General features: G+C 49.4%; 1 protein-coding gene across 1 annotated transcript; it reads left to right on the top strand.

Annotated features, from left to right (window-relative positions):
• TCF25 (transcription factor 25 (basic helix-loop-helix)) lies at positions 1-27,204 on the top strand. Its single transcript, XM_006860255.1, has 18 exons — positions 1-192; positions 8,081-8,227; positions 9,099-9,173; positions 9,721-9,839; positions 14,218-14,283; positions 16,731-16,813; positions 17,678-17,808; positions 18,194-18,293; positions 18,817-18,910; positions 19,860-19,952; positions 20,024-20,129; positions 20,932-21,091; positions 22,158-22,245; positions 23,164-23,322; positions 23,896-23,986; positions 24,972-25,051; positions 26,704-26,776; positions 26,986-27,204. Exons 1-18 carry the CDS (start codon positions 1-3, stop codon positions 27,202-27,204), a joined length of 2,076 nt encoding a protein of 691 aa, XP_006860317.1.
• The last annotated feature ends 362 nt before the right edge of the window (positions 27,205-27,566 follow it).

Genomic DNA, 27,566 nt, shown 5'->3' with positions numbered 1-27,566 from the left:
ATGTCGCGCCGGGCCCTTCGGAGGCTGCGAGGGAAACAGCGCGGCCAGGAGCCTCTTGGCCCCGGCGCCCTGCAGTTTGTCCTCCGGGAAGATGATGACGCAGAAGAAGAAGGGCTAAAACAGGAACCGGCTGGTCGCCGCCCCCGGGACACAGGGAAGGAGGGCGTATGCGTCAACAACCGGTTCGAGTTGGTGAGGACCCCAGTTACCAGGAGTTGGGGCGGTGGGTAGGAGCGGTGATTAGGTGGACCTGCGCGGGGCGGGACCTGCACGGACGCTGCCGTGACGTCACGAGTGGGCGTGTGTAGACTTGGGTTTGGGTTCTGCGGGGTGGGCGGGGCCTGGGGGGGTTGGGCTTCTGTAGGGGATGGGGGTGACATCAACGGGGAGGGGTGAAGTGTCTAGGCCACAGTGCCGCGGTGGGCGGGGGTGAAGGTGTGTTTGGACTGCAGTGGAGTGGGCCGGGTTAGGGGTGTGGCGAAGATGGACTCAGGCCGCAATAAGGTGGGCGGGGCGAAGCTGTGCCAGTACGGAGGGGAGGTGGGCGGGGCTGTGGCGTCAGGAGCGCGGCAGGCTGTGAATGGGCAGCGCGGAAGTCTGACCCGGTGGGCGGGGCTTCCCTGGGTCCTTCGGTATGGGTTGTGGGCTCGATTATTGCTTATGCACCAGTGCCTGTTGGACAAATATCCGCCCTAGTTTAATCCTCACAGCGCTCCTCCCACGTCCAAGGTGTCCGGGTCTTCCTCAGCAATGACATCCCGTCAGTTCCTGGCGCTGGAAGAGAACCCCGTGAATGTGGACTGTCTGCTTGTGCCTGCCTCTTGGGCTGATTCCCGCCTGTCTGTGTGTCTGTGAGCCCCACGTGGCTGGGCTCGAGGGCGGTCAGCGGTCCGGTGGTTGAAGGGGTGTAAGTTGGTTATACCAACTCTCTCCTAGTCTTGGCAGTGGCCCCAGCTCTGTGCAGCATGGAGAATGAAGGACCCAGTGAGCCTTGCGTTTGGGACTTTGGTTTTAGCGATTCATAGCCTTTTCCATTGAAGGTCTTACCCTGTATTGTCCACATTCATCACTCTCTTCTTCCAAGTCTCAGACTGAAACCACGCCACGTCCTTTTTCTTGTCATTGCTGTGAACGTTTTCTCATGAAAAATCTCAGATACATAAAATGGGAGTGTTAATAAAGGAAGTCCCTTGTTTCTATCACCCTGTGTCCAGGCAAGTTACGGTTCATCCATTTCTCCCATGGTTGCATATTTCAAAGCAAATCCAAAGAGTATCACATTTACTCTTTGGTTTGCTGGTAATTTTTTGACTGTTCTTCAGACACTCAAGTATTCATTGTTGCCCCAGTTGTTGACTGACCAGAATCAGTTTGTGTTGAAGGTGGCCATTTTCGTAGACTTTTTATCATATAGCAAACAAACAAATCATTGCTGTCATGGTGACTCATGTATTACAGAGTAGAATTGATCTATAAGGTTTGCTTGGCATATTGCCAACCTTTCTTAAGGAGCAAATTGACAAACATAAAGAGAGGACTTTAAAATGTTCAGGGAGAAATTCCTTTATCTTCTCTTCTTCTTCTCCAAAAACTTTTGAAGTCCCTTGCATTCCCATGTAAATACAATCACCAAGAAGAGAACATTTCCAGTTAGTACCTCCCACCCCTGTCTCCAGGCACCCGTGGCTCCACTCTGAGTCTTTCTACTTTACTCGTGCCTGTTCTAGAAGAAATGGAATCACAGCAGGAGAGAATCAGTGTGTCAAAAACAGAATGTTTTTGCTTATATGGTAGGGTTTTTATTGTTGTTGTTCTTATGAATTGCCTTTTCATATCTAATACTCTTTATTTTCCCTGGAGGCTTTTTATCTTTATATTGATTTATAAGGATCTGTTATAAAGTGTCTTTGACATTGAGAGTTAGTATTATGTTGGATTGCATGAATATGCCACAATTTGTCCCCTCATAGACATTTGGATTGTTTACAGACTATTTAGATAAAGCTGCTCTGAGTATTTATGTACAAGTCTCTTTAGCTCTTGGTTGAATATTTCAGAGTAGAGATTGCTAATCATTTCTCCAGAGTGGTTGTAGTATTTTACACCCCCACAATCAGTGTGTGGGCATTCCAGTTGCTCCAGGTCCTCAGCAGCACGCTGTGGTATCAGCTCTGTACTTTCAGCCATCCTGTGGAGGTGGATGCACTGGTATAGCAGTTTGGTTTTAATTTGCACTTCCCTGAAGTGGCTAGGTCAGGACCATGAAGAATACATCTTGAGAGAAATGATTGCAGGCCCCTTGGAGGAAAGTCTGGTAAAATCTTAAATGACCCAGCAGTTTCTCTTAGTGAACTTACTAGGAGGAACTTATAGGATTGTGTAAGGGTTTACTACAAACATCAGTTACAGTATCGTTTCTATAACCATGCCCAACAGTAGAGAACTGGTTACATTAGGGTGCATGTGTGCAGCTTACCATATTTATTATGCTGCAAATAAACATGATGTCATAGAATAGAACATCTTGGTAGTTTGGAGGTCAAGGACCACTTGGATGTGATTGTTGTTGTTGTTGTTATGTTCTGTGGAGTGGGTTCCGACTCATAGCGACCTGGTACAGGGTTTCCGAGGCTGGAAATCTTTACGGGAGCAGAAAGCCTCATCTTTCTCCCGCGAAACAGCTGGTAGTTTCGAATTGCAACCCCTCCATGCACCATCAATTAGCAGTGTTTACCTCTAGTCACTTTAACTCACATTCCTCCCTGTGTCTTCATTACCTCCATCTTTTCTGTACCAGCTTCCCTCTGGTATATTGCCTTAGCTATCACTAAGTCCTAGGATAAGCACTGGACTGCTAACCACAAGGTCAGTGGTGCACACACACCAGCCCCTTCTCGGAAACCCTAAAAAGGGTTACTATGAGTCGGTACCACCCTCTACCCAGTGAATAATTTTTCCCTTCCCTCCCACCCCTGGAAACCATCTTAGAATGTTTCCTTTAGCGAGAAAATCTTTTCATAGGTTTACAGCAGTGGTCTCCTACAATATTTATCCTACTTCACAGGGTTGCTATGGGTATATAATTCAGGTGATATGTTGTTATGTGCTGTTGAGTCCGTTCCAATCCATAGCAACCCCGTATAGGGTTTTCGAGGAGCAACTGGTGAGCTTGAACTGCTGACCTTACGGTTCAAACGGCTTTACAGTCTGGCGTGTTAACCCGAAGTTCCACACCACTACTCTGTCTTGCTCATAGAATCCTTCAATATTGCAGCTTCCTTCAAGCTTGAATTTTTCCTTCAGTTCTTTCAGTTTGAGAGAAGCTAAGCTTGTTCTTCCTTCAGATTTTCTAAGTCCAGGTCTTTGCGTCTCTCCTTACGATGCTGTGTCTTCGTGAGCTGCACTTTAAAGGTTTCTGTGAAGTTCTGTTAGCGTCATTATTTTTCCATTCACTTTAGATACTCTGTGATTAAAAACAAGTTTCAGAGTCTCTTCTGACATCCATTTTGGTCTTTTAGAAGTGTTTTCTTCTTGAATGACTGTCATGGATTGAATTGTGTCCCCTAAAATAAGTGTCAGTGTGGCTCGGCTGTAATTGTCCGTGGTGTGGTAGTTACGTGATGGTCCCCCATGGTGTGATCTGAGGTTAAACACCAAGAACAGGATTAAGGGGGGCTGGCATTGTTGCTAAGTGCTGACTCATAGTGACCTGTGTAGGGCTTCTAAGGAGCTGCTGTGGGGTTTGAAGTGCTTACCCTATAGGGCCATACCAAGATTCCATTAAGGGTGGCCAAGATGGCCAAACTTCATATCTCATACTTCAGACATATTGTCAGGAGGGACCAGTCGCTGGAGAAGGATATCATGTTTGGTAGGGTGGAGGGTCAGAGAAAAAGAGGAAGACCCCCAGCAAGATGGATTGGCCAAGTGGCAACATCGATGGACTCAAGCGTGGCAATAGTAGTGAGGTTGGCCCAGGATCAGGCAGTGTTTCGTTCGCTGTGCATAAGGTCGCTATGAGTCGGTATCGACTCGATGGCAGCTAACAACAACAACAACACTACCCTTATTTCCATCTAGATCCTGTTCTTGTGTAGGGGACATCCCCAGGGGTGTGGCATGCAACACCTTTTATCTTAGAAGAGATCAAAGGAGAGAAATGAGCAGAGAGGAGGAACCTACCACCACCTAGAAAGAGAGCTGGGTGGATGGGTGGGAGGGGTGGAGTATGAACTTTGACCTGGAGTTCCTGAATTCAAAGAAAGATTGATACCAAGACTCCAGGAAATGCTGGGCCACAGATGGTAAAATGAGGCGAGGACCTTTCTCTAGAGTTGGTGCCCTGAAGTCAGACTTTCAGCTGCCTAAACCGTGAGAGAGTAACTTTGTGTTTGTTCAAGCCTCCACCTGTGGGATTCCTGTTTTTGTAGCACTAGAGAACTAAAACTGTGAGTGTTTCCTGGTTTAATGTCATCGCACAGCTCAGCTGGCTTTGGTCAATAGTGTTCATGCATCAAATCTGTTCTTCAGATGGTCTTTGAATTCAGATGGGGGAGTTCACACCTATCCTATAACCCGATAATTCCACTTTTAGATTTTAACTTAGAAAGATTTGTTCATAAACGTTCATAGTAGCCAAGAACTGGAAACAACTAAAATGTTTTAAACAGGAGAATGACTGAACTAAATGTGGTGTATCCATACAAGAAGATACTAACCAGTAACAGTGACTTAACTGCTGATACATCCCAGGGATTAAGTGTTGGACTACTATTGGTGATTTTAAACCCAGAGAAAAAAGAGGAAGACCCCCAGCGAGATGGATTGGCCAAGTGGCAGCATCCATGGGCTCAAGCGTGGCAACACTTGTGAGATTGGCCCAGGACCGGTGTTTTATTCTGTTGTACCTAGGGTTGCTATGAGTTGGTACTGACTTGATGGTCCCTAACAACAAGTGGCACCTTTGAACACAGGCTTCGCAGTCTGCTTCCGAAAGGACTTGCAAATCTTATGGAACTGTTCTGCACACTGGGGTTCTCCATGAGTCAGACTCGACTCAGCAGCAGCTAACAGCTACAGGGAATCCTACCACTGAGGATGGTTCCAGACATGAAAAAGGGTTTACGTGTGAGCCTGTTTGTGTGAGGTGCATGTTGTTGTTAAGTGCCATTGAGTCAGTTCTGACTCATAGTGACCCTGTAATGGATTTCCAAGGAACTGGTGAGTTTGAACCTCAGACCATTTGGTTCAAACCTACCTTGAGGTCGAATGCTTTATTCCGCAGCACCATACCAGGACTCTGTATAAAGTGCAATAAGTGGTTTGAAACTAAGCTGGTGCAGAAAATCTCTGTTGTTTTTTCCAAGACAGAGGTGGGATTTAATCGGGAATAGTACAAGGCATATATTTTTGGGGTGATGGGAATATTGTATGTCTTGGTAAGCATGTGAGTTACACAATTGTATATAATTGCCAAAATGCACTGAACTGTAAATTATACCCCTTACCCAGTTAAAAAAAAAAAATCAGGCCTCTCCTCAAGTTTTAGTCCCTCCACATTACCAAGCAGAGTCCTAGTGTGGCGTTGTGGGTTAATGCGCCAGAGTGCAAAGTCGCATGATCTGCAAGGTCGGTGATTCAAGCTCACCAGTGGCTCCTTGGAAACCTTACACAGGAACCGATTCGATGGCACTTAAAAACAACACGATGTCCTTCTCCTGAAACTGGTCCCTTCTGATAATATGTCCAGAGTATGAGAGACAAGGTCTGGCCACTTAGCTTATAAGGAGCATTCTGATTGTAGTTCTTCTAATACAGATTTATTTATTCCTTAAGCAGTCCATGATACTTTTAATATTCTTTTCCAAAATCATAACTCAAATGCATCAATTTTTCTATGGTCTTCCATATTCATTGTTCAGCTTTCACATGCATATGAGGCTATTGAAAATACCATGCCTTGAGTCAGGCACACCTTAATTCTCAAGCTGGCATCTTTGCTCTTGAACACTTTGAAGAGGTCTTGTGCAGCAGATTTGCCTAATGCAATACGTCATTTGATTTTTTTTCTTTTGAAGTTTTTATTGTGAGAACATTAGCTTTACATTCATCCTGTCGTATGTCATTTCATTGCCATGATTGCAATCCCCTCCATGCATCATCAACCAACCAAAGTGTATACCCTGCAAGCCTGACCCCAGTCGTCAGCACAGAACCCCTCTCCATCTCTGGGTCTAGAGTCCCCAGCCGCTCCATCTCTCCACGTCATCATCTCTGCCTCCATCTCTGGCGTCACTGTTTCTCTGGGTAGGGTCCCGCTCTCCCTGCTCTTCTCCCTTGATGGTCCCAGGGACCTCTGCTCCTGGACTGCAAAGTCAATCACTCCCCTCCTTTTGCTGTGAAACGTCTGCCTTTACATTTCCAACCCTCACAGTCAATCCTGATAACAGTTATTCACTATTGTATCACAAGAGATCTATCTCCATCTCCTTTCATCAGCCCTGCCCAGACAGATTGGATACCACTCAGTGGAGATTCTACCTTCCTTTGCACCCTCTGGATCTAGGTTACCCCTTGAAAACTTGTAAGCCAGTCACTTCTTGCCTTTTTAGCTCCCTCCCCCTCATTTTGGGTAGCCAATGTCCAAGTTGCTCATCCCTGTCTACTCTGTGTGGAGGGGGTCGGAATGATCCTCGCTGTAAAGCTTTGTTCCCTCTTTTGAACTAGGTCAAGTTCATCAAATTGTATCAGATTACTCTTTGTTTTCCTTTTTCTTTTTCTAGTCGAGTTCTGATTATCCAGCCATTGAAGCCAGGGCAAGTGGGTGTTATCTGCAAGTGTGGGTGTTCTCCTCTGTTGGTTTCTTGATTGCGGCTTCCATGAGTGTTGATGGTTGATCTGAGCAAAGTGGATTCTTTGACAACTTTAATTTTTTCTCCATTTATCACTAGTGGTAAGCATTTTTGTTTTCTTTATATTGAGGTGCAATCCTTACCGAAGGCTGTGGTCTTTGATCTTCATCCGTAAGTATTTTAAGTCTTCTTCACTTTCAGCAAGCAGAGTTGTATCATGTGAATATCACAGGTTTGTTAATAAGTATTCCTCCAGTCCTGAGGTCACTTTTGTCTTCATATAATTCAGCTTCTTGAATTATTTGCTTAGCATACAGATTGAATCATTATGCTGAAAGAATACAACTCTAGTGCAGGCCTTTCCAGATTTTAAACCATTTAGGGTCCCCTTGTTCCGTTTGAACGACTGCCTTTTGGTCGGTGTACAGATTTCTCATGAGCACAATTAAATTTGAGTAGCAGAGACTTAGGTCAGGATGACTGTGAGTTTATGTCTGAATGGAAGACAGTGGAGTGAGCGCCGTCAGCAACACTGCTGTCACTATAGAAGCCACACTGGGGCTGCTGTGGGTACAGTCCAAACGGCTCTCTGCTTCTTAGCAATTTGGGTTTCTAAAAGGGACTCACATGGTACTTTTGTCATTTAATGTTCTAAGATTCACCTGTGTTGTGCGTGTAACTGGGTTCATTCATCTCACTGTATAGGAGGCTCTGCTATGTGGATTGTGGTGGTTTTCATATATTGCTTCTGTCTTCATGGGGAAAAGTCAGTGAGACCATCCTTGCGCTGTGTTGGAGTGGGGCCTAGGTGTGCCCTCTCCCAGGTTCTGGTCCTTTCTGCTCCCTCTGGTAAACAGCAGCTTGAGTGGGCATGGGGAGGAAGAGCATGCAGTAACGCATTGACTGAACATTTGTGTCTAAGTTCTTAACTTTGGAAGGGGGTAAATGATGCTTGGGGACATAGAGAGCCCAGGAGGCCTTCAGATGCTGCTGTGCTTTAGGCTGAGGTGCAGAAGTAGCCTTGTGTCAGCACGCGTTCAGAAAGCCCATGGACAGAGCTGTGGTGTGGAGCCCAGTCTTGCCTGGCATCAGTGGCGCTCACTGGAGGCAGATACCACTCAGTACCTCAGACTAGATTGAAGTGTGACCAACTGTCCTCTCGCCTTCACGCCTCTCAGCCCCACCCTCTAAGTCTGAACGTGGTGAGCAGACAGTGGTCTCCCTCACAGATCAACACTGAGGAACTGGAGGAGGAGCCTGTGGTGAATGGGGACAAGTTGGACTGCGTGCCCACAGACAGAGGGAGAGCCAGTCATGGGAGAACAGAGACCAAGACGGATGGAGATGGGGCTGGCAAGTCAGCAGCCTCTGAGCAGGTATGGGGGCTGTGGAGTTGACTTGGGGGGGCCCCGGTGCACCTAAACACCCGCTGTGTCCCTGTGCTTGTTGTCCTGAAGGGATGAGTTCCTAGTTTGAGTGTGTCATTGCCCAGTTACCCAAAACTGGTTTATAACCTAGATGGGTGGGTGCTATGTGTAGGGCTGCCAGACACGTGTCCCAGGCACTGCTCCTGGCTCCCCATCTGAGAGCCTGCCTGCATCATTGCATACCTGTGAGCAGCTGTGTGCCGTTGCGGTTCGCTGGTATGAGGGAAAAAGGGCTGAGGAGTGTTGCTCAGCTTAATGCTCGAATCTGTCTGCTGCAGAAATAAGATACTCGTGAAACTTATGTGTCCTGTCCAGGGGGTTGGGGTGAGTGACCAGGAACAAGGGGTCTTCTACGAGGCCTACCACAGTCCCCGCAGCGGAGCCCCCTATACCGGGTGTGCCTACTGGGAATGTGTTGGTGCTGAGCCAGGCTCTGCCCTCTGGCCCGGTGGGCCTGGTGAACATGGAGCCACAGTTCTGAGCACTGTACTGTCAGCCCATCATGGGGTGTGCAGAGGGGTACCTGACTGAGGTTTCCAGGGGGGTCTGGCAGTGCCTGGTAGGGTGAGGGGCCCACCAGGCCCAATACCCAAGGGTAGCAGAGCACAGGGGAGGGGAGATGGCAGATGGCTCAGGACCCCATGCATGTATGCAGAGGTCTGGGCACATTGAGAAGGGGCGGAGCAGGAAGTTGGGGGCCGGCTGTTGTAAGGTACATATTGTTAGCCAAGTACTCTGGTGGCGGTGGATGGGGTGACAGGCCTCCTCGCTCTCTGACTGCTGCTCTGAGGCCAGCAATGGTTCTCTCCTTGTCCTTTAGTCAAATTCAAGCTGCAAACTCCGCAAGAAGAGAAAGCAGCAGAAGAGTAGGAAGAAGGTGACAGGAGAGGCTCCGGTGCGTTGGTCAGCCTGGCTGGTGTGTCTGCAGTCTCTCTGTCTGTCTGACTCTGATTTGCATTCCTTTCCATTGGGAGTGTAGGGGAAGGAGAAGCGAGCCCCTCCCAAGTTTTGCCTGTTATATTCATTTAGTTCCTTAGAGGATTAGAACTCGCTCTGCCGTGTTTCATTTCCCCAGCTCTCACAGAGCTCTTAGTTGTGCATCTCCTGGCGCTAGTTCTGGACCGGGGTGGGGGGTGGGGGAGCTGAGCACTGCCACCACTCTGCGCTCTCAGCTCTGCCAGGCTTGCCCACCTGTTTGCCTGGAAAATAGGATTCAGCTCTCAGGTCCTCTGGTTCTGTGATTTTGTCTAATCTGAGCTTCTCCTTCTTAACTACTTCTTTTTTGTTTTAAATGTGTGTGTGGTCCACAGTTTATGAATTATTTTGTCTTTTAAACAAGAAATGAAATGTTTCAGTTGCTCTTTTTAAAGATAATTGTTTTGTCCTCAGTTGTTATAGCAATCTAAATGAAGTGATTCATGAGTTATTTTCTCGACTTTTAGGAAAATGGGCAGGAAGATATTGACCACATCTTAGAGCGAATTGAGGACAACTGTGGGGTTGCTCGGCCAGGCCCACCGCCCCTGGGCTCCCGCAAGCATGTGCTGCATGTGGAACACAGGTAAGATGGACACCTTCCCCTTAGAGCCTCCCCACAGCCAAGCCCCTCCTTTGCAGCCTCCCGGGGCTCAGTCGCTTCTCTGAGGCCTCCCTGCAGTTTCAGTTTGGCCAGGAAAATGTTACTTATTTTAAAAACTGGGGGAAATTTAGTATATTTAAAAGTAATTCTGAACATGCCATTAAAATATTGTTATTTAGGAAATGGGAATAAGGAGGCGGAAAATCCCCCATGATTCAAGGAGCTTTAGCTTTACTTTATGTCTTAAAAGTCCTCTTTTTAACTCTGATAAAATACAATGTCATCCTTGGATAAACTGTTGCCTCGTGGTCTTGTTAGAAGCTTAATGAAACCTGGTCCCTCAAACGGAGTCTCTGATTGTAGTGTTAGGGGTCATAGGGTCAGCTCTTCCTCATAGCGACCTGACACACAGCAGAATGACTCACTGCTTGGCTCAGTGCCTTTCTCACACAGTCGTCGTTCAACTTGAGCCCGGTGTGCCAATCATCTTGCTGTTGGGCTCCCTTTATTTACCTTGTTGTTCTTTTCCAGGGGCTGGTCCCTCCTGACAATATGTTTGAGGTATCAGAGACAAAGTCTGGCCATGCTGGCTTCCAAGGAACATGCTAGTTGATTTTTTTCAAACACAGACTTGTTTGTTCTTCTAGCAGTCCATGGTACTTTCAATATTCTCCTCCAACCCCTTAACTCCCATGTATCAGTTTCTCTACAGTCTTCCTTATTCACTGTCCAACTTTCACATGCCACGAGGCTGTTGAAGGTACCATGGCTTGAATCAGGTGTACTTCAGTCCTCAAACTGGCATCTTTGCTCTTGAACACTTTATAGAGGTCTCATGTAGCAGATTTGCCTAATGCCATACGTCGTTTCATTTCTTGATTGCTGCTCCCCTGAGTGCTGATTGTGGATCTAAGCAAAATGAAGTCTTTTCTCCATTTGTCATGATGTGATTTATTGTACGAGTGGTGAGAATTTTTGTTTTCTTTACATCGAGGTGCATGCCATACCAAAGGCTGTGGTCTTTGATCTTCATCACTAAATACTTTAAATCCTTTTTGTTTTCAGCAAGAGAGGCTGTGTTGTTGTTGTTAAGTACTGTGGAGTCAATTCCGACTCATAGCGACCCTGCACAGGGTTTTTTTGAGGCTGTAAATCTTTACGGGAGCAGAAAGCCTCATCTTTCTCCTGAGGAACATACTGCAGGTTGTTAATGATTCTTCCTCCAATTCTGATGCCACTTTCTTCTTCATATAATCCACAGTTTCTCGAGTTACTTGTTCAGCATACAAACCGAGTACATATGGTGAAAGAATCCAACCCTGGCTCACACCTTTCCTGACTTTAAACCATTCAGTGTTCCCTTGTTCTGGTTGAACAGCTGCCTCTTGGTCAGTGTACAGGTTCCTCATGAGCACAATTAAGTGTTCCAGAATACTCATACTCTGCAATGTGGTCCGTAGCTTGTCATGACCCACACAATCAAAAGCCTTTGCATAGTCAATAAAGCACAGGGTAACGTCTTTCTGGTATTCTCTGCTCGCGGCCAAGATCCATCTCTCACCAACAGTGGTGTCCCTTTTTCCACATCGACATCTGAAACTGGCTTGAACCTGTGGCATTTCCCTGTCAGTGTACTGTTGTGTCTGCTTTTTTTAATTACCTGTAGCAGGATTTTACTTGCATGTGATAATAATGACACTGCCCATTGGTTTCCACATTCTCTTGGGTCACTTCTCTTTAGAATGGGCACAAATACAGATCTCTTCCAATCGGTTTGCCAGGTAAGCTATCTTCCAAATTTCTTGGCATAGATGAGTGATCACCTCCTGTGATGTATCAGTTAGTTTAAAGATTTCAATTTGTATTCCATTAATTTCCGAAGCCTTGTTTTTTTTTTTCAATTGCCTTCATTGCAGTGCAGACTTTTTCCTTCAATACCATTGGCTCTTGATCATACGCTTCCTCTTGAAATAGTTGAACATCATCCATTTCTTTTTGGTACAGAAACTCTGCGTATTCCTTCCATCTTCTTTTTTTTTTTAATGTTTTATTGTGAATTATGTGATAGTTTACATGGGAGAACATCAGTCTTACATTCATTCTATCATATATCGTCTCATTGCCATGGTTACAATCCCCTCCATGCAATCCTTCCCCCATACCCCCCAGGTCTTCAGCACACAGTCACTCTCCCTCTCTGGATCTAAAGTCTCCAGCTGCTCCATCGCTCCATGTCATCATCTCTGGCTCCATTTCAGGCATCACTGCTTCTCTGGGTAGGGTCCCGCTCTCTACTCTTCTCCCTTGATGGTCCTAGGTCCTTCCATCTTCTTTTGATGCTTTCTGCATCCTTCATTATTTTGTCCAAAGAATCCTTCAGTATTACAAGTCAAGGCTTGAATTTATCCTCAGTTCTTGCAGTGTGAGAAATGCTGAGCATGTTCTAACCTTTTGGTGTTCTAACTTCAGATCTTTGCACATTTCATTATAATAGGTAACTTTGGCTGTCCATTGACATTTTCTGTTCAGCTGTTTTAACACCTCATTTCTTCATTTTGTTTTTTTAGCATCTCTGCACAGAACCAACTCGACTGCACTTAATAACAGCAGCGATGCTGGAGAACAAATTTCAGAGGTGTTTTTGGCATCCATTTTGGTCTTCGCTTTCTTTCTTACTTCTTAATGACCTTTCTTGATGTCATCCCACAACTCTTCAGGTATTTGATCATTAGTGTCCAGTGTATCAAATCTGTTCTTGAGATACTCTCTGAATTCAGGTGGAATATGTTCTAGGCCATATTTTGGCTCTCTTGGACTTGTTCTAATATTCTTCAGCCTGTATTTGCTTATGAACATTTGATGGTCTGTTCCAGTCTGTCCCTGGCCTTGAATTTGGCTGATGATATGGAGCTTTTCCACTGTCTCTTTCCACAGATGTAGTCAATTTGATATCTCTGTATTCCATCTGGTGAAGTCCATGTATTTAATCATCTTTTATGTTGTTTACAAAACCCTATCATGCCATCTCCAGCATCATTTCTGTCACCAAGGTCTTAGTTTCTAACTAACTACTCATCCTTCTTCTTTGCTTCCAGCCTTTGCATTCCAATCACCCATAATGATCAATACGTCTTCACTGAATGTTTGATAACGTTCAGATTTAAGACGTTGGTAGTATTCTTCAGCGTCATCATCACAGGTTTTAGTGGTTGGTGCATACATTTGAATAATAGTTGTATGAACTGGTTTTCCTTGTAGATGTATGGATACGATCCTATCACAGACAGCATTGTGCTTCATGATAGTTCTTGATACGTTCTTTCTGATGATGAGTGCGACACTGTTTCTCTTTAATTTGTCATTTCTGGCTTCGTCAACCATGTAATTATTAGATTCAAAATGGTCAATACCAGTCCATTTCAACTCACTAATGCCTAGGATATCGATGTTTATGTGTGCATTTCATTTTTGACAACTTCCAGTTTTCCTAGATTTATACTTCATACATTCCATGTTCCAATTATTAAAGGATAGATGCAGCTGTTTGTCCTCATTTAGAGTTGTGTCCCTTCAGCAGATGAAGGGTCCTTTGAGGAGGCAGCTCTTCCCCAGTTGTATTTTGAGTATCGTCAAACTTGAGGGACTCAACTTCTGGCTCTGTATCTGACAGTATTCTGGTGCTGACAGTGGTTCACTGCTGTTCATAAGGTTTTCAGTAGTTAAATGTACAGAAGTAATCCGCCTCTCCTTCCGAATCCGAATCTGTCTTAGTCGGGGAGCCCAGCTGAAACCCGTCTGCTATGGGTGACCCTCCTGGCATTCAGAATACTGGTGGTAGAGCTTTCAGCATCACGGTAACACTCAAGCCACTGGGATACAATACATTACTCTGAAAGATTAGAGGTTCAAGTCCTCAGAATGAAGTCCTGCAGTGTTCTTCCAAACAACAGCCATTGAAAACCCTGTGGGGACAGTTGGACTCTGGCACTTGGGGTTGCCCAGAGTCGGAGCTGACTCCACGACACTGGCGCACTAGTGTTCCCACCACCGAAGTTTGCTCACAGAGAGTTTTCTTTGTATGTAGTGGCATTTGTGCTATCTGACACACAATGTCTGTTCCACATCCCCTTGTGGTACAGACAAGCAGCAGGGCACTGAGTGGACACTCCCACTGTGATGATGGTGGGGTGGGGAGGTGCCTTTTGTGTCCTGGAGGCAACTTAGGGTTGCTGACATGGGGGCTAAGCAATGAGCTTGGGTTTTTTTTCCCTGCTGGATTTTATGTAACTTTCTAAAATTCCCAGAATCAATGTACAAGAACTTGATGACATCTTTCTTTCTCAAACATCTGTTCCTCTAGACACTTGAATCCAGACACAGAATTGAAGAGGTACTTTGGTGCTCGGGCCATCCTGGGAGAACAGAGGTAAGCTCTGTGCTGAGCTGAGTTTCCAGATGGTCTCAACTTGTTTGTGATTAAAGATAAGGAAGGTCCAGGAATAGCTCTGTTCTTTGCCAGCAGACCAGAAGAACTGGATGGTGCGCACTTATCAGTTTGATCAAAGATTTCATAGGAGAATGCTTATCAGAAGAGGGGAGACCAGAACAGAATTTCAAGTTCTCATGGACTCTAAACTTTAAACCAGAAACATCCCCTGAAGTCATCTCCAAACCGAACAGATAGTTTAAGTAGATAGTGAAAACAAGTCTGTCTTGAGCATTATGCTCTTGTCAGATTACTGTGGCATCAAATTGACAAAGGAACTCCTGAGATTTCAAAGGACAGTGAGCTGGGGACAGTGAGTTCATGTTAGTGTGGGAGGAAGGACTCAGGAAAAGGGGCTGAGAGTGTAGAGCCTGTGTGTATGTTCTCAACAACAACAAAATAGAATTTAGGGGGAAAAAGACGAGGGAGGGAGCATCCTGGAGCCAGCTGGTGCTGTATGTCAGCATCTGCTTGTGGAGGTACCCGGAGCTACTTTGGGGACAGCATGTGAAGTCATGTTGAGAAGGCAGAGCCCTGACTATGGAAGTCAGATGAGGAAGTGCTTGGGTGTGGCCTTCTCTCGGCATGTTTCTAGAAAGATTTTTAAAAAGCCTTCAACTTTGATTTGAGCCAGGTTCGTTTTTACTCTCAAATAACAGCAGAGCTAATGTGAAGTTTGGGTTCTGAGATGTCTGCCCTATGTTAGTAGTGCCCTAGTGCCCATCTGTGATGATGAAAGGTGGACGCTGAGGACCCCTTTCCTAGGCTTGCTGTTGGGGATGGGTCCCAACTCTGACTTGGGGAGCTTTGACTTTTTAAGGTCTCCTTATAACAAAATAAGGCAATTCAGATATGCCTCCTTCACTTGGTTCTCCTTCCAAGAGAAGCCCGGGAAGGCTGTGCTTGTCCCGGGAGCAGTGTGTGCGCACTGCATGGCTGTCTGATGTGACCGGAAGCAGTCCTGAGGGCCTGTAACCCTGGCTGCACATGGGTAATTGAAACTCCCATGCCCAGGGGTCCGTGTGAGGTGGTTTCCAGGGTTCTCCACTGTCTCACACAGTGCCCTAAAATCCTGCATGTGTGTAGCCCCTGCTGGTGAAATCTCTGCACTGCCCTCCAAACCCGAGCCCACGCCTCATGTGACAGGTGACGCAGTAGTTCTGAACTTGGTCCTAAAAATTGTTGCTGTGACGGTGTCATCTGTAGATGGACAATGTCTTCTCGTTGTGACTGTTGGTTCTTTGATTACTGGCAAAGTCGATAATTTTTCATGTTATTCGTTCATACTTTCTAATAATTTTTGTTTTTCATTCTGAGTACTAAATCATCACGCAAGGATTTCTAACTTGTGTGTCTTCTCTTTGGAATTTGGATGAGAAGCATTTTTAAGTTAGCGTATTCTTCTCTGCCTCCTGTCGCTGTGGCTTGTTCATCCAGGTGTCTCTGTATCACACTGGCTGAGTCTCTCTCTGCCCATCCCGCTACAGTTTTGCCTGGTCTTAATTTTGTTCAAATTGTAGTTACTGGTTAATTAATTGTGTTGTTTTGACGTTATGGTTGTACTTATTGTATTTGTGTCTTTAAAGATTCAACTGAAAAGCCACCCTGCCGTCGTGCTTCTCTGTTTTTAGGTCCTGAGACCGTGGCTGGTGAGGTTTCCGTGTTGTGTCTTTTAGTGGTTTTCTGAAATGCTCAAAGGAAGTGTGCACTGCTCTGTCCTGTGGACTCGTGTTTGAGATTTAACTCACATCAGGGGCTTTGGTCCTTGTCCACTGCTGCGCCTGATTCTGAGATGAAATGGTCGCCCCTGTGTCCCCCACCCCATCCCTGCTGCATCTTTGGGAACACGTTGGGGCTGTGGCCACATGCCCTGTGTTCCTTACATGCTGTCCAGTGTGGCTCTAAGCTTCTGCCCCTTCTTCTCCCAACAGTTTCCCAGAATTGTTCCTTCTGCCATACCCTGTGGGTTCTGGCCAGGCTGTCCCCACAGCCCTGCCCAGTGGCCGGAAACGTGCCTGTGGCCTGGTGTACTTTGTCTCTTCCTTGTCCTGTCCTTTATGGGAGGGGAGACCTGCCTACAAGCTACCTCCCACCCTGGCCGCAGTTTCATGGGCATGTGGTGGGCTTGGCTTACGATGGTCATCTTTGTAGCTCTAAATTTTCTCTCCTTCCTGCTTGTCTTTTCTGCTCTCTCTGGTGACTTAGCTCTTTAGAACTTTCTTACAGCTCCGCCACAGTGGCATCCTCTTTCTTCAGGGCTGTCCTTGCACTCCAGGTTGCCTTGCTGTGGGCCAGTCCAGGGCCTTCTGCTGTCCCTGTTCTTCTGTCCGGCTTTTCCCGCTACTGCAGGCACCTTGGAAGGTGACGTCGGCACATGTCTCCCCCAGGCCTCGCCAAAGACAGCGCATGTATCCCAAGTCCATGTGGCTGACGAACCCCAAGAGCACCTGGCCTCGGTACTCCAAACCAGGTGAGGGCTGCGGGCCCAGGTTGTGCAACATCCGTGCTAACTGGGATTCTTACTGTTTTGAGGCAGGAGTCCCTGATGTCCTGGGGACAGAGGTCCTTCAAACGTGGTCCTTGTCTTCTTGTTATACATGCAGTCCCCGAGTTATGAACAGTCTGTTCCTAAGTCTGTCTAGTCAGTCGTGTATGTAAGTCGGAAATTCGTAACCTGGGTACTTCTGGTTTAGAGAGTCTGTTCTGTAGGGAGCAGTCAGGAGAAGTTTTAAAGCACCGTGCTTTGTATTTAACACAGTAAGAGACAGCAGAGGTGTGGGCAGGTGGAAAGCCCAGTCCATTGGATGCTGGTGTGTGTGGCCTAAAAAACCTTCTGGAATACTGGCCTCCACATTTAGTTCCCTGGTGGCCTTGGGGAAGGGGTGTACATAGGCTGAGGGGTGGCAGGAAGACAGGGCAGTGATGCCATGTGGGAAGGAGCAGGCAGGCTATCGAGAGAGGATATTGTTGGTGTTCCCACACCCTGTCCATGTTCATGATTGGGAAGGTGCCACCCAACCTCATCATCAGGAATGCCCAATTTGTCCTTCCAGATGACCCCTCCTGAGCGCCCCTAAGACTGGAGGGGCTGGGACATTTAAAAGACACTGGACCCCAGCCCCCAAGTGGGTGGTGAGGAGATAGCTCCAGTCTAGTGTGGACTGGGCCCCCTCCCCTCCAGTACCCTAAGTTGGCCAGGCCCTTCAGGCAGACTGGTTCCTGGGGCATGCACGGCCAGCAATGCTCGGAGCCGGCATTACAGGAGCAGACAGGTGTGCTGGCCATGTCCTGAGGGAGGTTTGTTCCCACTCACCGGACCCTGCGCTCCCCCCAGGACTTTCGATGCGGCTGCTGGAGACGAAGAAAGGAGGCTCCACGTTTGCTTTTGAGCACAGCGAGGAGTATCAGCAGGTGCAGCACAGGTTCCTGATGGCTGTGGAGTCGATGGAGCCCAACAACATCGTGGTACGTTGCTCGCCCAGCCAGGCCCAGCCACTGTGTATGTAGGGAGACCCACTTCACTCTGTATAACGAACCTTTGCTGTCGTAGGCCTGCCTACAGCGTACATTGAGCCCTCAGCCCACGTCCTCTCCTTGAGGACCTCTGGGACGGTGGCCATGCCTTATGTTACAGACCGGGTGGGAAACTGCCATTTCAGATCCTCCCCTTTGAGGTGCAAGACGGGCTACAATAGTACTAGGCTTTCCGTTTAGGGGCCTGGGAATACTGAAATCTGAATTCCCGTGTGAACCAAGTTGGTATTGGTAGCCAGCGTGTTGCACCCTGTTTTGCTGCCTCCCTGGGCATCGCACCCTGGGGCCTCTTCGCCAGCTCCCTCCTTCCCGGCAGGTCCTGCTCCAGACGACTCCCTACCACGTCGACTCACTCCTGCAGCTCAGCGATGCCTGTCGGCTTCAAGAGGACCAGGAGATGGCCCGAGACCTTATAGGTGAATGTGCCCAGGGCTGGACTGTCGTGGCTGGCAGGAGCTGAGGACCTACAATGATGTGGGGGGATACAGAAGGGTCAGCCAGCTCCACTGAGCTGTGATGATTGACGTGTCACCGCCATCAAATCCCACTCCACTAGCAGACATGCCTGCGTCCAGCACATAGCACTGCGGCATAGTAACAGCCAAGGACCTGGCAGTGTGTCGAAGCTGACCTCACAGCACCTGACGACAGATGGCTAACCCTAATGTGTATCTGGCTTCCCTCATGGAGTATACTGTGCCCAAGGCTCATCCATGTTGTAGCATCACTGTGGCTGACCCTCATATGGGTGGACACTGGGTTCTGACAGTGCAGGAGGGGTGAGCACGTGTGTGCACATCTACGGTCGTATGTCATTACTTTGGGTGAAGCCACACTTCACATACCTGTCGACATACATGTAGACAGACTGCGCCGAGACAGGGTGCCCTTTGAGGGTGGTGGCGTGGACACTGTGGTGAGCCTGATCTCTGTCCACAGAGAGGGCACTGTACAGCATGGAGTATGCCTTCCACCCCCTCTTCAGCCTCACCAGCGGGACCTGCCGGCTGGATTACCGCAGACCTGAGAACAGGTGAGTGGGTGCCCCAAGAATCACATCATTCCCCCAGTCATACGGCAGAGGGAGCTATTCAGCAAGCGTGCTCTGGCAGGAGAGCGAGTGGGGGGACGAGGGCCCTTGGGTTGGCCTAGAATTGTAGTTAGGTGCCATTCAGTTAGTTCTGACTCAGTGACCCTGTAGAGGTTTCTGAGCAGTGGCTGATGAGTTTGAACCTCCAGCTTTGTGGTTCAAACTGACCGTTTGGTCCAGTGCTTACCCTAAAGCGCCACTCCAGGACTCCAACCTAGAATTAAGTGTGTTGTATTTGGAGGGAGGCTTAACAAACCGAATCCTGTGATGCAGGTACCACCTGTAATGGGGGGAGGAACGTGTGGGAGGGAGTCAGTATCAGGTCTGCATTTCTGAGATCACTCAGGATAGACAAACCCTACCAAGTCCTGGCCCTCATGTCCATTCATAGCTGCCCACTGCCCACACTCTGTTGTCTCTCATGTTGTGGGTTCTAGTCTCTGTCACAGGCTGAACCCAGTCCTTGTTTATCTTCTGTGCTTGCACAGTCCCCCACTAAACACCTCACCCCCACTCTACCCCGTGGCATCCAGCACCATGTGTTGTATTTTCACTTTCTCTGCTGGATTCATAGTTGAGGACGTTATTCAATGTCCATGTTAGCATGTCCTGGCATTAAAGGGACCGTGAACTATGTCCCAGGATGTTGGAGTCACAGACTTGTGATCAGCTGTACGACTGACAGCTCAGGGTAGGTCGGAGCCATAGTCATAGTACGCGCTTCGCACTCTCCCCATAAATGATACGTAACAGTGGTGTTCAGGACGGAGAGAACACATCTCCATAAACAGCCATGGACTCTCCCTCCCGCCAACACACACAAGTACCACGCGCCAGCCCACAGGACTGCAGAGTAGGGGCCATGATGACATTGGCATTGTCTTGGGTCTAGGAGCTTCTACCTGGCGCTGTACAAGCAGATGACCTTCCTGGAAAAGAGAGGCTGCCCACGCACAGCCTTGGAGTACTGCAAGCTCATCCTGAGGTGAGTGCCCACCCCGTGCACGCCCCCTTCCACCCTGCAACAGCGCCATGACACCTTCCTCTGCCCCAAAGCCTGGAGCCGGACGAAGACCCCCTGTGCATGCTGCTGATGGTGGATCACCTGGCTCTGCGGGCCCGCAACTACGAGTATCTGATCTGCCTCTTCCAGGAATGGGAGGTAGGTGTGCCTGCCTTGCTCTCTCTTGGCTTGGTGCCCTGCGCACATGCAGGGACTCTGAAAGGGGGCAAGGCTGACCCCAGGGCTCTGAATGGTCAGTTATCCATATTGTGGCCTGTGTGCAGGGATCCACCCTGAAAGCCCCCACACATCGAGATAGGTGTGCAGAGACCACCATAGCAGGAATCTAACCCCTGAGTGTGGTGACTGCTGTGTCTGCCACACTGTGGGTCAGGGATTGGTGACCCAAGCACAGTACTGTGCACTCGCAGCCCTGTTTGCATGCTTATGTGCCAGCGTGGCCCGAGTTTTCTGGACCACACTCTGCAGACTGGACATCAGACTGCAGACTGAGCATGGACTAGCGCAGTAACCTGATACTGATGGCACGTTGAGTGAAATGTGGAGGCATTAGCCTTACTCTCTAACATGGCCGGGTGGTGTCTCTGTGTGGTAGTGCTTACCTGGAAGGACAGCAGACCCTCCAGCTTCAGGGGGGCTAGAGAGGTGACCCTTCTGTACTCTTTGTGCATGAATGTCCAAGCTTGCGTCCTCGCTGGGTAACTGAGATGTAAACACATGGAGCGGCTTGAGTTCTGTAACGGCTGGTCTGAATGTTACGGGCTGCATTCATGACAGTTCCTGGGCGTACAGAACCCCACTCCGAGAAGTCTCATTGAAGGAGGAAATGCCATCAGTGATGTGTGATGAGAACATGGGTGTGGAGGCTCTTGGGAACATGAAGGCACACCTGAGTCCCGTGTGTCTGCTTTTTACCCAAACCTCCTTTCTCCTCTCATAGGCGCATCGTAATCTGTCCCAGCTCCCAAATTTTGCCTTCTCCGTGCCATTGGCATACTTCCTATTGAGTCAGCAAATCAACCGCCCGCAGCATGAGCTCAGCTCTGCCAGGGAGAAGGCCTCCTTCCTGATCCGGCAGGCGCTCACCATGTTCCCTGGAGGTGGGTGCTGAGCTCCCTAGGCAGGGGTGTGTGTACACAGAGATGCTTGCACCCTACTTCCCTATTGTGGACAGATGACTGGCCCCTCGAAGGTGGGAGATATGAGCCAGCACTAACTTTACCTGAGTTGCTTTAGGAACTTAGGATACATTTTTGGTGAAAATAACTTATTGGAAAACGTGTCTCATCTGAATAGGAAGATAGGAATGACTTAGCAGTACAGCAGGTGGGGAGCAGTGTGCACCCTTGTCCTCACAGGCCAGGCGTTCCACTGGAATCCAAGTGCTTGGGACAGGATTGTTTCGCTGGGACCTCACAGATGAGCAGCATGTGTTGGCCATCTCTGGGGGTCATTGGTCTGGGTTGACCTTGAGCAACATTTTAGTTACTTCCTGAGGGGCTTGTGGTCTGAGCAAGGTAAGAACCATTGTGTTGGGAGAGATCACCACTCTCCTACCAGGACAGCAAGTGTGGTCAGCCCTGACCCACCCACCCTGTGTGCACAGATCGTGGCTCAGAGAATGCACGTGCGTGGGAGTTGAAGGCCATTGTGTCAAGAGGACAGTACCCCCGGGGTGTGCATTCGTCAGCTGCGTGGCACAACTGCCTGTGGCTGACACACGTGGGTCTCAGCTCCCTGAAGTTAGAGTGGCCAGAGATGTGTCCAGCGTTTCTGGGAAGTCTTGTGGCGACCCAGCTGCCGGGAAGCCACAGCTACTGGGTGGACGGCTCTGCTCTGGAAGGTCCATCCTCACCTTCCTGGCACATTCCTGGGGTGTAGAACCCAGGAGTCCCTATTACAGGTTAAGAAATGGGAAGCAGATGGCAAGGCAGGAGCCTTTTAGGACCTGGTGTGAGGAAACCCCTGCCTCACCTCACACCATGTGGGAGGCGGGGTCGGTCAGAAATGAGACCTCAGGGTCCATCCAGGTACCCCCCAGTTCACCAGAATCCCCCCTTGATGAAACCTCCTAAGCTGCTTCCTGTCTGCCTGGGGGTCAAGGTCGCTGGAGCGTCCCTTCACTTGTGGGTGTGGTTACAGTGCGCCTCTCTGCTTCCTCCACAGTCCTCATGCCCCTGCTGGAGTATTGCAGCGTGCGACCCGACTCCACCATCGCCAGCCACCACTTCTTCGGACCCAATGCCCAGATCAGGTAGAGGACAGACCTGGGTGTGCATCCTGTCCCCGTTTTGGGGGACTCTTACTCTTGGGCTGTCTTGATAGATCAGGACTCGTCTGGAAGGGGGGGCCCTGCCTCATGACACACTATTGGGGTGCCTGGTCCACCTAGCGCTCCCTGGGGATGGCCACCCCAGAGGTTGAAGGTCGTGATCTTATGAGAAGCTGACAAGGGATTTGGAGTCACGTGACCTGTGGGACTCGCAGCACTATGGTGTCCTACCTCCCAGGTCTGCCTCTACTAGAGAGAGTCTTCAGGCAGGCCAGACTTGGCGGGTACTCCCCGTCTGGGTAGGGACCTGGCACCTTGGCGTACTCAGAGTCACGCATTTCTATATGGTCACAATGTTTTTTTTAAACACCTCATAAAAAATAAATGTACTTGAAAGGAAATGACAACATTCCTTTTTCCTCCTGCCTGGTAATCAGGAAGAAAGCCCTTTATGATAAAAGAAATGCAGAAAGGTGCCATTTATTCCTGAAACATTTTTCATACTTAATTGTATCACGTACTAATGAAATCCAAAGGAGTGGTCTGTGGACACGCCTCGGCTCCCACCCAGATGGCAGGTGCACGCCCCCCCACGTTGTCTCCGCTCACTGCCCAGCTTGTAGCCACACAGCTGCCCCCACCGACCTTGGCGCCCCCCTCACCCCACCACACCCAGCTCCCTGTTAGCCCTGCTTTCCCATCACTCCTGCTCCCCATGACACTCTGCCTGGCTCGCAGTAGCCAGCCGGGCATCACCAGTAACCTTCATCTGGTTGTGTGTCGTCTCCTGTGGAGCGGGGTTGCTCCAGGGGTGGGGTTTGGGCTAGACACCAGGGCTGGTGGGCACTGGGGTAAGGAAGCTGACCACGGCCTGCTAGCTCACAGAGCTTCTCTCCGTAGTCAGTCGCCTGCCCTGAGCCAGCTGGTGAGCCTGTACCTCGGAAGGTCGCACTTCCTGTGGAAAGAAGCTGCCATCATGGGCTGGCTGGAGGAGAATGTCCGTGAAGTGGTGCGGGCCGTGGACTCCGGGGACCCAGCCGTGGGAGCCTGCGAAAGCCGGTTGGTGCAGACGGCTGGGCAGGAGGTGGGAATACTGGGACCTGAGGAGACAAGAACACTGGGGGCCCTGCAAGGATGCCCCAGTCATATCGGGTTATGTGTGCACCCCATCGATCGGTGATGTCTCGGGGACATTTGGCTTATGTGTGCACTCCATTGATCGTGATGTCTCGGGGACATTTGGGTTCTTGGCCAACAGAGATGTCTATGAGGGTTCAGGACCTCGCCACCTGTACCAGGCTTGAAGTGGTGGGAAGGAAGGGGTCTAGGTGTCACTGTACGGTGTTGATGATGAGTCTGGTTTAGGAGCATCTGGAAGCTTCTTTGCAGGACTGAGCAGCTGCCATTGTGGTGGTCCCCTGCTCTTCCCTGCCTCCTTCATCAGCGGGGGCCTAGACCAAAGTCTCACACGGAGCTGGCACTGCCAAGCGGGCAGGGAGCCAGTTCTCAAAGTCACAAGTCACAAAACTAGGATTTTCCCCATCTCCCCTGCCGCCTCAAGCTGTGGGGGGTGCTTCTCGGTCCCCTTGGCTTCCACTTTCTTTGCTGATGCCTTGTTCTTCTTGGCTGTAGGCGGAGGGTACTCTACCAGCGTGCACCCAGGAACATCCACCGCCACGTGGTCCTCTCTGAAGTCAAGGAGGCCATTGCCACCCTGCCACCGGTAAGGCAGGATAGAAGATGGACTTGGTGTGAGCCAGTCACACCATGTTATGTCCTCCCAGCCCCAGGATGCTGCGTCACTGGCTGCTGCAGGATGCCAGGGTTAGATGCTGGGGTCCTGCAGGGGTCCTCATTCTCTTAGGCTGAGTGCCAGCCTGGACTCCCAGGAATCCCTGGGTCCCTTCACCCCAGACTGTGCTACCTGGTCACATGACAGCAGGGCACAGCCTTCCCTGCAGCTCGGGGCTTTCCTGCTTGTACTTGCACCACGCATACTGTGACGACACAAATTGCTGTCATTTGAAAATAAGAGAGAACTTTGGGGTAAGTTAGGAGAGGTGGAGGAGTAGCAGTTCCATCAGGGACTCCTGAGGTATTGTTAGACACAAAGCAGCACTGCTGACCTCCCGTGAGACAGGTTCAGACCCAGGAAGGAGAGCTACAGGTTCCTTATTCCAAAGGACTAAGGCCTGCAGTCAAGTGGGTGGGCCAGCCTGGGAAGGTCCCTACCACCTGGGGCACCAGTCCTGACCCACCACCTGCATATCAGAGCATGTTATCAGGGACGCTCTGATGATGCAGTGCTTAAGCACTCAGCTGCTAACCAAGAGGTCAAGGTCGGCAGTTTGAATCCTCTAGCTACTCCAATGGAGAAAGATGTAGCAGTCTGCTCCCCTCAAAATGACAGCCTCAGAAACCCTATGGGGCACTTCTACTCTGTCTGTAGGGTTGCTGTGAGGCCAGATAGGCTCATTGGGATTAGGCTGGGGGTTTGTTGTTGTTTTTGGCCTTTTTCTTTTGAGTCTGGTAGAGTGTGGTATCTGCGTCAAAGATGAGCCGGCCCCCACCCAGAGTTCCACGTACTTGGAGCCATTTCTGAAAGATTTCTGCCGTCATCTCCCAACCAAGCTGCCGCCTGGGGGAAAGCCTTCCAGGGAAGCCCCTGGGGGCACCTGGCGATACTCTCTCTGTGTTCCTTCCTGAAGGACGTGACCACACAGTCTGTGATGGGCTTTGATCCTCTGCCTCCTGCAGACACCATCTACTCCTACGTCAGACCTGAGAGGTACGTCTTCTACTTGTTCCTGTAGCTCTGAGGTCAGTGTTTTGGGCTCTCCTCCACACACAGACCAAAGAGATCAGATAGGCATTTTAGGAGGGTCTTCCCACCCCCCCCCACCAGGAGAAGGAAGGGGACCAGGCTCGTCCACTGAATTCTGTTGTAAAGCCTTGGCTGCATGTTCATGGATAAATAGTTCAAGTTGAATTCCTCAGTAAAAAAGGTGAAAACGATTCATTATTAAGGCCAGTGGGGTTGGTTTGTTTCCTTTAAACATGACTAGGTGGACATTGTAGCACCACGGAGGAGTTCTGAGACTTTGCTGGCTCAGACCTTTGTTATGTTCTCTCCCAGTGTTTTGCAGACCATCGGATCACGCCATCCCTAGAGCTCCTTACATATAGATTAATAAAGTATTTAAGGAACCCTGGTGGCACCATGATTAAGCACTCAGGCGATTCCTTCTGTAAAGATTAGAGCCGAGGAAACGCTCTAGGGTGGTTCTACTCTGTCTGAAAGAGTTGCTGTGAGTCAGAATCAATGTACAGTACTTCATGTACAGTAGAACCCATGGATGGCAGTTCAGCTTCAGACCCCAGGGTTGGCGGATTGAGCCCACCCAGAGATGCCTCAGAATAAAAGCCTTGGAAATCTATTTCCAGGGAAAAAAATCAACCACTGAAAACTCTAGAATACACGTCATGGTGAAGGAGCTCTGGTAGTGTAGTGGTTACGAATCGGGCTGCGAACCTTAAGGTCAGCGGTTCGAAACTACCAGTCGCTCCGTGGGAGAAAGATGAGGCTTTCTACTCCCGTAAAGATTTACACCCTTGGAAACCCTGTACAGGGTCGCTATGGGTCGGACCCGACTCGATGGCACTTAACAACAACAACAACAACACGTCATGGTGAGTTGCAGTCTGTGGCAAGCCGGTGCTGTCAGATGTCAAGGAGAGCTGGGCTGCAGTTCCCCTGCTTCACCAGAAGGGGTCACCACTGTGTTGTGTGACTTTGAGTACTGAGGAAAGCAATGCAGCTCCAGCTTTCCATTTTGGTTTTAGCTTTTAATGTACATGTTGTTGGCTGGTGTTGCAACGTTGGTTCTGACTCAAGCTGAGCCCATGTGTTACATAGGGTTTTCTTCATGTTCAGGTCACCAGGAGCCTAAATAATTCACTTAACAACAACAACTTTGTGTGTGTAAGAGAGAAAGAGAAACACAACTATAACCTTTTTCTTAACAGTGGGTCACCTGTGCTGTGGAGATGTCCACCTCAGCTGTTAGGGGCTCTGCTGTCCACTTGGCCCATGGTTGGTTTCCCTTGGGTGTTACAAGTGAGCCAGCTTCTAAAGGGTCAGCCCCTGACTCTGGAGGCCCTTTTCTTGTAGTATCTTCTTTCCCTTGTTATACTTGGGACCACAGCCCAACCTTGAACTGACCAGGAATCCTCACCGTCCACCCCACAGTGCTGATGTGCCACTCCAGGAATCCGGGGCCCAGCTCAGTTCGCCCTACCTGCTGCTTCGGGTTGCCTTTCCCATCCCTGCTGGGGCAAGGAGCAAATGCTACAGATGAGGGAATCATGAGCTGGGCTGGTATCCTCAGAGTTCAGTTTCACTTCTGACTTCTGATTGTTCCGGACATTATTGTCTTCCAGGCAAACTCCTGTCGGCCAAGCGAACACAGTGGCCCTTTTCTTCCGATCATTGTTGCCAAATTACACCACAGAGGTAGGTTCTGTGTGCCTCATTTCACCCACCTCTCTGGCCTCTCCCTCTCCCTGTTACTGGTATCTAGGTAGGCCCATCTCAACATGGTTGGGTCCCTGCTGGGAGTCAGACTGGGACAAGGGAGCCCGAGGTGGGACTGCTCCGATGGAATGTGGTCTCTCAGTGGTCCACTGAAACGGTCATTATCTCAGGAGGACAGACTACAGGAGGGGCAGCTGGAGGAAGAAGGTGGAGGCATAGCTGATGGCCTGGACCGAGTCCAAGGCCTCAACAGGCTGATGATAGCAGTACGTGAAATGATGGCCAACTTCCAGTTCAACGACCTGGACCTGTTGCACCGGGAGAATCCTGAGGACCTGGACAATCCCGAGGGCCTCGGCCAGGGGGAGGGGGAGGACGAGGACCAGGGGGAGGGGGAATGGGACTGAGCACACACAGCCACATCCCTACACCTTGCAGTTGTCTCCCTGATTTGTGTTCTCACTGGTCAGCTAGTCCCCGCAGTGGAAGTCCTGCTCCTCCCGCCACCATGATTGTTGGGTGGTCTGCCCCATAAATGTCGGTTGTCTCCCATCCCTGTGATTGTCGGTCATCCTCCCTTGTGAATGTCGGTGGTCTCCTGTCCCATAAATGTCGGTGGTCATGCTGTGTCTTGCAGCGCCTCTTCTTTACTAGTTTTGGTGCCACTGAGGGAGGGGCTGTCTGAGGGTACAGACTGCCTGCTCCCATGTACCCCGTAACTCCATCTCCCCCTCCCCCGTGCTCTGGTATGTGTAGTACAGGGGAGTTG

Source organism: Chrysochloris asiatica, unplaced genomic scaffold (assembly GCF_000296735.1).
Source record: "Chrysochloris asiatica unplaced genomic scaffold, ChrAsi1.0 scaffold00037, whole genome shotgun sequence".
NCBI lineage: Eukaryota > Metazoa > Chordata > Mammalia > Afrosoricida > Chrysochloridae > Chrysochloris > Chrysochloris asiatica.
The sequence above is the reverse complement of the archived record's forward strand: the minus strand, read 5'-3'. Positions and strand labels throughout refer to the sequence as shown.

Excerpts from the sequence above, each read along its gene's own strand:
- TCF25 (XM_006860255.1), top strand. The coding sequence starts at position 1 with ATGTCGCGCCGGGCCCTTCGGAGGCTGCGAGGGAAACAGCGCGGCCAG. Across the intron at positions 193-8,080 it reads TCAACAACCGGTTCGAGTTG|ATCAACACTGAGGAACTGGA; the intron begins GTGAGGACCCCA and ends TCTCCCTCACAG. Across the intron at positions 22,246-23,163 it reads GGACCCAATGCCCAGATCAG|TCAGTCGCCTGCCCTGAGCC; the intron begins GTAGAGGACAGA and ends TTCTCTCCGTAG.